Source organism: Sesamum indicum, linkage group LG10 (genome assembly GCF_000512975.1).
Source record: "Sesamum indicum cultivar Zhongzhi No. 13 linkage group LG10, S_indicum_v1.0, whole genome shotgun sequence".
Lineage (NCBI taxonomy): Eukaryota > Viridiplantae > Streptophyta > Magnoliopsida > Lamiales > Pedaliaceae > Sesamum > Sesamum indicum.
The window spans coordinates 13,945,869-13,955,930 of record NC_026154.1 but is presented as its reverse complement, the minus strand read 5'-3'; the positions used below and the strand labels follow the sequence as shown (position 1 = coordinate 13,955,930).

The window sequence follows — 10,062 nt, the reverse complement described above, 5'->3', positions numbered from 1 at the left end:
TCACTCAGACCTCTGCCCTTCCAGCTACATTATCACGCAATCAACACTAGCACCAACTTGTCCAAAGAATACCGACTCCTCTAGTAATTGCTTACATACAGAATCTCCTACCCTTCCCGAGTCCCAGGTGAACCCAATAACAGCCCACTTTCCCTAGTTATCATGCAACCACCTTAAAAACCCTAGGCCACTACAGAGAAAAGAGTCCTGGATAACTTTAGTTCCTTCCTTTCCTGAATCCCAAATAATAGAAAGAAAAAAGCCCAAAGCTTCAACTTAACAGCCAAAGTCTAACCCTAATTAAAGATGAGTACCTCAACAATGTTGCCAACCAAGTAAGGCAGCTGCTTGTTCAGCTTGATTTTTTCTTGATTCTCTTTTATCTTCTCCTTGAATGATTCTAACTCCAAGTTCGTCCTCTGCAACTCTTCCTGCCAAAAGGGCCAAACAAAAAAGCTTATCATACAACCGCGGAAACAAACTCTGATTGAACTTCCTAACCTCAAAACTGATTCCAGTTCAGCACATAATTCCTTCTTTCTCAACCATTTGCCGTACGCAATCAAAAGAAAAAAAAAAAACAGAGAAAGCGCAAACCTTCAAGATTCTGATTTCGTTATCGAGAAGGCGAGAGGCCCTCTGTATGTCTTCAGTTGTCATTGAAGAAAGCTGATCGTCCTCGAAGTTGTCTTCCACCATCGGCGTCGCCATCTCCGACCAACTGCCTAGTCTGTGTGTGTGTGTGTGTGAGAGAGAGAGAGAGAGAGAGAAAAAATTCAGTCGGAAACTGTAGTTGCCTTGTAAAAGGGGATATAAAAATATGGGCCGGACAATTCTGGTCTTGGGATATTGGGCTTATGTAAATTAGCCCAATTGGACAGAGTTAGAAAGAGGCCCAAACCCAATAGAATGGGCCTTTGCTGATTGGATCTTAGTCTAATCACTTTCTGTTAATTAAGGGGGGGCCTGTAACTACTTTTGGTATATGTTCAGGCCCTCTTTTTCAGGTGATGAGGTTTAAATGCTACTGATAATTTTAGAATAATTATTAAAACTAAAATTAAAGTGATTAATATTAAATTGTCTAATCTAATGTTTATTAGTATTGATAAAGTAACGGATATAAGTTATATGCTATTTATTTTTTTATTATAATTGCGAATTAAATTGTAGCTTATTTAAAATTTCTCAAAATACCCTTGATCTTTTTCTTCTAGCACTAATCATAATTAATATTTTTCTTTCACTAAAATGTAATATATTTTTATATATAGTTAGAAAGAATTCTTAACCGTTAAGGAGTTCTAATCGCCAAGGAATCCAGGGTTTTTGGGGGCCTCCTTCGTTTGCAAGGAGTCCTTTCTTATTAGGCTTAATGTGGTTCCAAAGTGGCTGCTGACACCTAAGTCAACTGAATGCCACAATATTTGACTTTAATTATGGTCCGAGTAGGAAATGTCCTGAGCCTCCTCCCTTGGCCAAACTGAATGCCGCTTGCCAAATCCTTTTGGGTCTTCTAGGATGCTACAGGCCTATCGTTTTTTTCTTCTTTTTGGATCGCTTAGACCTCATTGGGCCAATTTATTTTTATACACATCATATATATATACACATTTATTTCTTTTTTATATGCCTCTATATATATATATATATTATCTATAATTTAAATAATTATGCCCATATGTTGAGTGTACTCCAAACTAGCAGTAACTTGGTAACTGATGATGCTAGTGATGTAGTCTTGAAACACCACTAAAACTAATAATACAAGATATGGAAAGTACACAAGAAACAAAAAGTAGTTGCAACTGTTGACAAGGAAACATATTTTCCATCACTGTGTAAGAAAATATCAGAGCAAGAAAACTGTTAATTTAGATGGTACAGAAACCAAGGCCCAAATTTGATTGGCACCCATTTGTAGCATAAAAAAGTCTGAACAAATTTTATTTCACAATACCAAATAGCTGCAGAAACTGATGAGTTTCGTGGCAGCAGGTAAGAATGTGATGTTGAATTTTACTCAACCAAGCTTTTGAATGTAGAGATGCAATCTAGCGCACGCTTGAACTCACCGTCTTCCAAGGCAATGGTGAAACGGCAGTAACCAGGGATGCCAGTCCAGGCAGCGCTGTTGATGCACAAACCGGTGCTCCTAAGCATGGCTTCCCTGATATTTGAGTCATCGAGTTTAACTTCCTGAGTGCTGGCGCCTTTGTTTATTTTGATCGTCTTGCCAAGATAGACAGACGGCTTTGCTAAAATGGAGACACCCGCTTGAGCCTCGAGCACCTCCCAACCACAACTTTGCAGTGTCTGTACATAAAGAGCATAAGAATATTGCATGAGCTAAGAGTTACATGTGAGAGAAAATTTTAGATGACATAGCGATGCTGGTGCTCAACAAACTGGAAGTAGGCAAAGAGTAGCGTTCGTTTCTGAAGCATGCTGTAGCTTTAGTTGTCATGGTACAACACAAGGAGAGGATAAAGTGAGAAGAATAATGATAACAGGACCATAAGTACAATGCTATAAAGCTTCTATTTGATGCTCGACTTATTTGCCAATGTTACTAGACAGTAGAGAATATGCAGACAATATGGATCCATTCGTGTGTGGACAAGATTGTTCGTCATGAAGCACCTATTATATAAAAGAATATTCATGATGAAAAGCAGATAAGTCTTCCGCCGTTAGAGAATACTATCAGACAGTTTTACTTGCAGTGATGGCGTCATCTCACCATAACACAGAACCCATGTATATATGCATGTGTGTGTGTTTGGATGGAGAGATAGGTGAAGATACTCAAACTAAATGATTCTCTGAAAATTATAACATAGTAATAACATTCCTAAGATATGAAATTTACCTGTTTCAATTGTTTATATCTATTTCCCAGGATTTCTCTCTGCTCTGAGATGGCCTTCAAGAGATCCCCTCTTTTCTCCTCTCCAACATCAAGCAACTTCTTAACCGTGTATTTAATAGTGTTGTGAGGTTTGCTTAATCCTGCGAAGCTATGGAATGTCTCCACCAAAGAAGGCTGGTTGATAAGCAGAAACCCAAATTTAATCCCACCAGTCAGCATCTTAAAAAATAATCCCCCAAGAAGAGATACGGAAAAGGCCGAGTTAGTGGAAGAAAGTCTATCCAGAGTGGCTCCCAGTTTCCAGTCCTCAAAGCCCGTCGTGTTAAATTCCACCCCCGAAAATGAAGTATCTAAAATGACCCTCGCTTCAAACTTAGCACATACAGATAATAACTTACTGATCTCTTCATTAGTGTAAAGCAGGCCTGTGGGATTGATAGTTGGACCAGAAATGTAGACCCATGGTTTCTTAATAGTCTCCAATGAACCCGTTAGTGTTTTCTCCGTCAACTTGTATCCTACTTCAGGAGTGGTTGGTATAGTTGCAATTTTTGCATTCAAGAATTTTGCAGCAGATACCAAGTTCCCATTTGAACCGATTGGGAAGCACAGTGTTCCACCCTCTTGGATGCAACAGAGTACCAACTTACTGAAAAGTGCCATTGTACAGTCTGCATATATAAATTCGGTGTTACTGTCACATGGATAGCCATAACTGCTGCTAATCAACTGTCTGATGCCAGATGTGACATCAGTTTCAGACTCTGTTATGTTCTGCCTTGCAAAACTCTCAAAGATGGCGGCCCTAACTGGTCTTGTTATGGGCAAAAAGCTTTGATCAACATCCATATGTACCAGGGGAGATTCATCAGATTCATTGACTGCCAACTCGGCACGATCCAGTATGGACTTTTGGGAACCGATAAAGCCATTTACCTCAGAAGTTCTCGTCTTCTCACCAATCCTCTGGAGACAAGAGAAAAGACCTCGCCCAGTGTTAGATTATCCAGAAACATTTAGAAAGAATTTTTCAAATCCCAATCTATTGCATCTAAATTAGCATCATGTGTTACAAGCATTTATGATGGCTATAGAAACACTAATCTTGGGGCGACTAGACTTGGACTTTCTAGAGAGTGCTGAATTCATAAGTTGAATTGTAGTGAGGCCTGCTAGAAGCATATGCATCATAAGACAACCATGATATGGAGATCTAGAAGTGCAAGCTTTTCAAAGTTATGATAATCAGAAGACCATAAGTTAAAGTCTAGAAGTTTGTGACTTTAAGGTCAGAAGATATTGATGAGCCAGAAAATGTTAATAAAGAAAGAACAGCAGCAATCTCATTTTAGGTCTTTCAAAGGTAGATTTTGTTTCATTATTTTAGACATAAACACTTGCCTCAAGTTGCCATAACAATCTTAACCATGTTTCTGATGAGAAAGCTCCATAATTGTCTACCACCCCTCATCTCCCTAGCGGCAGTTGAGAAAGGGAATTGAAAATAATTTGCAACCATATGAGCAACAACTACCAGTAATTTCAACATAGACTAACCTGTGAAGGTGGATGTCGATCAGCAAGCTGAAAAGCTAGAAGCTCATGAAAAAGACAACCATAGTAGTATTGACTAATTATAGAAGTATTTCCCTGTAAAAGCTCCACAGTCTTGCATAGTGCTTTAAAAATTGCCTCCTCCTCTGATATCACAAATGCCACTTCCAAATCTGTATAAACCTGGAATCCGGAGAAGCCGTATTTGCTGAGTGCATAACTTAATGATGAAATTATGAAGATGTAACAAAATATTTAATCAGCAGCCATAGCATCAATTGAGAGCTGAGTTAATTTTGTAACTACTTCAACACATATATACCTGATTTTTCAATAAGCCGCATACAATAGCTGCGTGCGAAGGAAGAGGACTTCCAGCAAGATATTTAAAGACTCCATTGGAACTTGGCAGGCTAGATAGCTCAAAGTGGTCTGATATATCTAGGAACAATCGGCAGCCAATTTCTCTCGTGATATCTAAAAGATGTTCAAATGAGGAACTAGTGACTGACTCAAACTGAGCCATCCCAGTGACTACTACCTCTGGCTTCAATCTTTTAATCAGCTCTACCATCAAATCTGACTGGCGTGGAGCTTCAATGACTGTGATTGCTTCCTCGGAATGTTTTCCAATTTCTGTCTTCTGCAAGGAAACTCAAGATGTGAAAAGGAATGGTGTGTACACCCACCATTCACTGAAAGTGTTTGGAGTTCCATCCCAAAAGCCTCCAGATAAAGCATCTATAATGGAAATGACAACAATCTATACAATGAATCATGAGAGTCTCCATGATGATGGCTTGTTTTGTATATTATATAAATATATATACACTCCACATGAGTGAGATGAAATATATCTTTTATTAATGATGAGATTACAAATTATGAAGTTTATATATATGTCATATATCTCTTATTTTTAGCAAAACCTTTTTTGACTTGTCGAGCCACAAACTTTTTAAGGTATATCTAGAAACAGAAAATTTTCTGGAGGGTCAAAGCATAGGGGAACAATATTCATGAACTACTTCTGTTCATATGAGTATCGTCCATTTTCTTCCTTATAATTTCAATGAAAAAATTTCGCTTTTTTCTTCTGACCTAATTTTTTGCTTTTTCTGTGTTAGTAAAGCAAAACATGATATTCTTACATGCTATTATAATCTCCAAGTTTTAATCAGATGTACAGTGTCTCAAACAACAAGGACAGTACCAGAAGCTGGCTTATTTTCTAAAGCAATTACATTTTACACAACACAAAGATCGAAAGTGATACAAGGGATAATGACTTGAACAATCAGTATACCTCAATATTTAGGGATGTTAACCACTGCCTTGGTAAATGTCGGGACAATTGTTCGTCAACGATGGCGAGGCGTGGAGACAACAGACGTAAAGCACTTTCAATTGCCACAGTCCTTGAAGGAAATACAACAACATTCTGGCCCACAACAGGAAATAAGAAAAGTGTGATAAATTAGATTATTTAGATGATTTTACACTAGCCTGAGATTTCATATGACCATCCAAATGGAAGAAATATCCAGAAAGAAAATTTTCATCACATAAAAGAAGATGCTTTATTGATAAGGCAGTTTGTGGCGAAGATTGAATCTTAGATAACTTGAACCACAAAGAAGACAAATATCAAAGTACAGTGGAAGAAAAAAATTATCTTACATCCGCAGTAAGTGGAACATGATGGTATGTTCTCATAAAGCCAGAGATCAGACTACGAAATCGTCTGCTTCCAGCTGGTGGTTCATATGGGAAAAATGAAATGTCTTTTAAAACATTAGCAAGATAAGCTAGGAAAGGAATCTTCTCATCCGCAACAGAGTCATCTTCAAAGGACAAATCTAGAGAGCTGCTAATATCATGGAATCCATTTCGGAGAAACTCAAAAATCTTTTTAACCTGTCACAGCAAATGAATCAATTCAGCGATTTCTTCATGTCATGAGGTTTTAACTATTTGTACGAGTACATGGAGAATTTTCATACCTGATTAGGTTGACGGAGCTGACAACTGTACACTGATAAAGCATGGGAAATACGACCACCGGCTTTGGCATAAGCCCATGCTGTTCGGGCACAAATTGGTTGGTCTCCAACAAGCCCCATGAAAAACTCAAAACGGTGTGGACTATTCTTTTCAATTTCAACTAATGCTGAGATATCTGTGTCAGCTGCCTGTAACAAGAGATCTCTGAAAAAGTACACTTTCATAGATATTATTATTAAATAGAGTTAAAGTAGAACCTGAAGAACTTTAGTCTGCCAAAGCTTATTAACACGCAGACCACGGCGCTCAAACAAACGTTTACATACGGCTTGTCCCGGGCGGCCACCCATATTAAAGATCATAATCCCCAAAGGTTTTATAACAGATATCCCTTCCTCAACAGCCCTTGCGATCAGTCCTAAGCCAAACTGATCTTCAACAAAGCCCTAAGGAGAAATAAAAACAAATCAACAGACTAGTGACAGCAGCTCCTGTAAAATAATGTTTCGGCAGATGAACGAACGGTCTATCATTGCGTGCAATATTGAAGAGGCTACAGATAATGGGTTTGAGACCAGACATAAAATTACAGCAACAATGACGAACAAAACTTTAGATACTATGACCAAGTAGCAAGTTGGCAACCCAACATATTTTTTACCTGAAAATGTGAAATTTTGCAGTCAATAACTCAATATACTGCATGAAGTTTACTGGCATGCCAGGAAAAGCCATCTTAAGTATAGATTCAGTCCAGTAAGCCTCCAAGAGGAGAATTGTGTCCTTCTATTCTTCCAAAAGCACATAACATGATATGTCAACCACAACAAACATGAAAGCGCGAATTTTCTTCATGGAAGATAGTTTTTGTGTTATCGTAAGGAAGAACATAAATGTTCATTAAAATTTGTGTCTACAGTTTGTTTGTCTCTGTTCAATACACTGAGAATCTATAATAAAGGGAAACGTGGAGAACCCTCATCAGCTATCAGTCTAAGATTCTCCATAACTTCATTGGAAGGATAAAGCACCAGTTGAGAAGCAAAAGCACAACTTAATAGTCCAGATATAATACTTACACTGCAAAATGTATTCTGCCTTTTAGAATGTCTTACACATATATCAAGAAAATCTTCACAATATAGAACTAAATAAACTGTAAGTTCATATACTTCAGGGTATAGCATTTTAGAAAATACACAAACTACATGCAAGATATACTGGATAATAATGTGAGTTGAAAGTGCATCCAAACCTGGAGGGCGCAATAGTTGCTCAGAGAATATAAGAATTCTTCACTGGCATTTTCTGTGATCATTTTGGACATTGCATCTGGATTAGGGTTAAGAATCTGCTCAACAAAATGAAACGAGAACGATTAGAATGTGGAAGATCTTGAAATAAACGTCAGTCTATTAACATCATGATAATCCCACAACCAGCAAATAGCTTTATTCGCCTTCTATTGACATGGAAAACATATTCATTTGTTAAACTGCAAGAAGATTTCTTTGAATTGATGAAATTACCTGGGGAATGCATCCAACGATTCGCTCAAGTTCAATCTGATTATCTCTGCAGTATGAAAGCAGATCAGATTCATGAAATTCGACCCTGTCAAGTAAAGTCTTGTTCTCCCCATCATAAATTGGTTGGCCCTTTTCATCCAAAGCATTCAAATACAGATTTATCCAAGAAATCTTTACTGCTCTTGGATTGATATCAAGCCCGTACACCTGCAAATTGGGATTTGAAATAATTAAGAAACCTTGTTTGATTTATGTCTTGAGCCTTCAATTACAAATTAGAAGAAAACGAAATGCAAAAAGAATTTAGTCAAAGGACAATAGAACGACAAATAAATGGAGTAACCAATTGTAGGATTAAAGGATCATGGACCTTCAAGGGTGACCACTTCTCTGCTATTGCAATGGATATCCAACCATTTCCACAACCAAGCTCAGCTACCGTCTTGTCCTTAAAAATAGAATCTGGATGTCTGTTGAGTCCCTCATAGAACGTGAAGGACCAATCCTCTGGGATAAAAATACTGGGTATAACCATCATCGTGAGTTTCTTCCTTTTCTGGAAACCTGTAACAAGTGATAGAACACTGTGAATGAAGCTAGCCAATGCAACAAGGGTGAAAAACAGAAGTGGAATTTAGTTTATCATTACATAAACAGAAGGAACAAAGCAAAAACTCAATATGTAGATGCAGATAAGTATAGAACGACCAAAATCTGAAATTGAAAACAACGGAAGGACAATAGAGAAACATATCAGGGACGAAAGGATCCTGAATGTTGTTTAATTACCTTGAAGTACAAAAGAATCGTATTCTGGACCTAGTGTAGTATCAGGATCCACTTAAAGGTCCCTCACCCCAAATAACTATTAAGGAGGACTCTTGTCAAGCTCATTCTAAAGTTATTTCAAAAACTACAACCTAAGTCCATAGCTCATTTGGAGCCTAAGCTGAACTCAAGTTGCAAGAGTACTCTGCTAAGGGAATTACTTTCTTTGATGGACATTAAAATTATCAGATATCCTGAACTTAAAAGGTTTGATACCTAGCATCCGTTGATTAAAATTTAAAATTCTTTCAAATATTAAATATATGTGAATGTTAAAAAAAGAAGAAGAAGAAGAAGAAGAAACTAGAAACACCACTAAAAGCAATTCAGATCAATAGTATAAGCATATTACATTCTTTCAACTGTAACGTCAAGTACTCATCTACTATAATCCAACTTTAATTTTAAGAAACAGGAAAAAAACAAATGCATGAGTGGGGACCTGTCACCATCGGTGAAACTTTGAACAAGCGCCGTGCAATTCACATGACCTTTTCTCAATTTTGGAAGTATCCATATTCTCCCAACACTTCTTTTCAGCCATTATCCACTTAGAAACACTAAATTAAGTTCCAACATCTAATTTCCTCGTCAAATCGCAACCGCAGACAAACTCATCCACACACACAACTACATAAATAGCATGCTTAACATCAAAATGGCGAGCGGACTGACCTTCATACTGTTCGAGAAATATGTCTTGAATTTGGAAATGGTAAGTCTGGAGACACTTCTCCGAGGCGTCCTTGGATTCGAAGCGTTTCTGCAGCTCGGAGAGGAAGATCCGAGCATCAGCTCGTGTCGTCGGATCCTCGAGACGCTCCAAAAGTGATCGGAGCGCACCGTACGCCGCGTCGCCGGACGGCTCACACTTCTTCAAGAACTCCTCCATCGATCCAAACGATCCCTTCGCCTCACCCATTCTACTATTACAAATACGCTGTACTGTCTGCGTGAGTGTGTGTATGTGTGTGCAGACACCGAGACTACTGCATACACTCTGAAGAAAAGAACCAGAAAACACTGGTGCGTGTATTTATACAACAGTTAAACGCACACACACACACAGAGTAACGCTTTTTAATTTTCTATATATATCATTATTTATTACTATATATAACAAAAAACGCATTTCTATAACAAATAATAATATATCTTTATATTATAAAAAATGCAAATTGGCCAATACTTTTTTTAATATAATTAATTGAAATAATCTCTTAATTATGTCATTTATTATAAAAATAGCAAAATGTATTTATTTTCTAATTCTCA

The 10,062-nt window shown here is 37.6% G+C and overlaps 2 protein-coding genes across 4 annotated transcripts in view; both read right to left on the bottom strand.

The window, feature by feature from the left end:
- LOC105172498 (26S protease regulatory subunit 6A homolog) overlaps positions 1-797 on the bottom strand; it is a 5,298-nt gene extending 4,501 nt beyond the window's left edge. The window contains exons 1-2 of the mRNA XM_011093949.2: positions 598-797; positions 315-431 (exon numbers count right to left, since the gene is read on the bottom strand). Coding sequence (XP_011092251.1) covers positions 315-431; positions 598-711 — 231 coding nt within the window. The 5' untranslated portion in view covers positions 712-797. The remainder of the gene's footprint in view (positions 1-314; positions 432-597) is intronic.
- On the bottom strand, positions 1,800-9,815 carry LOC105172497 (methionine S-methyltransferase-like). 3 transcript variants are annotated; one of them, XM_011093947.2, is made up of 12 exons: positions 9,463-9,815; positions 8,330-8,523; positions 7,960-8,166; positions 7,686-7,781; positions 6,688-6,876; positions 6,430-6,618; positions 6,107-6,343; positions 5,733-5,867; positions 4,749-5,069; positions 4,430-4,609; positions 2,873-3,838; positions 1,800-2,316 (listed from the first exon to the last, which is right to left on the bottom strand). In XM_011093947.2, exons 1-12 carry the CDS (start codon positions 9,707-9,709, stop codon positions 2,020-2,022), a joined length of 3,258 nt encoding a protein of 1,085 aa, XP_011092249.1. In that variant the 5' UTR covers positions 9,710-9,815; the 3' UTR covers positions 1,800-2,019. The 3 variants fall into 3 exon arrangements, with proteins under 3 accessions (XP_011092249.1, XP_011092250.1, XP_020552878.1); XM_011093948.2 differs by lacking the exon at positions 9,463-9,815 and adding an exon at positions 8,749-9,010; XM_020697219.1 differs by lacking the exon at positions 9,463-9,815 and adding an exon at positions 8,816-9,010.

Bases quoted from the DNA above. Each gene is read 5' to 3' on its own strand.
- LOC105172497 (XM_011093947.2), bottom strand. From the start codon at position 9,709: ATGGGTGAGGCGAAGGGATCGTTTGGATCGATGGAGGAGTTCTTGAAG. The intron at 5,070-5,732 runs GTATACTGATTG...GTTTCCTTGCAG, and splicing joins TAACATCCCTAAATATTGAG to AAGACAGAAATTGGAAAACA. The intron at 2,317-2,872 runs GTAAATTTCATA...CTTTATGTACAG, and splicing joins GATATAAACAATTGAAACAG to ACACTGCAAAGTTGTGGTTG.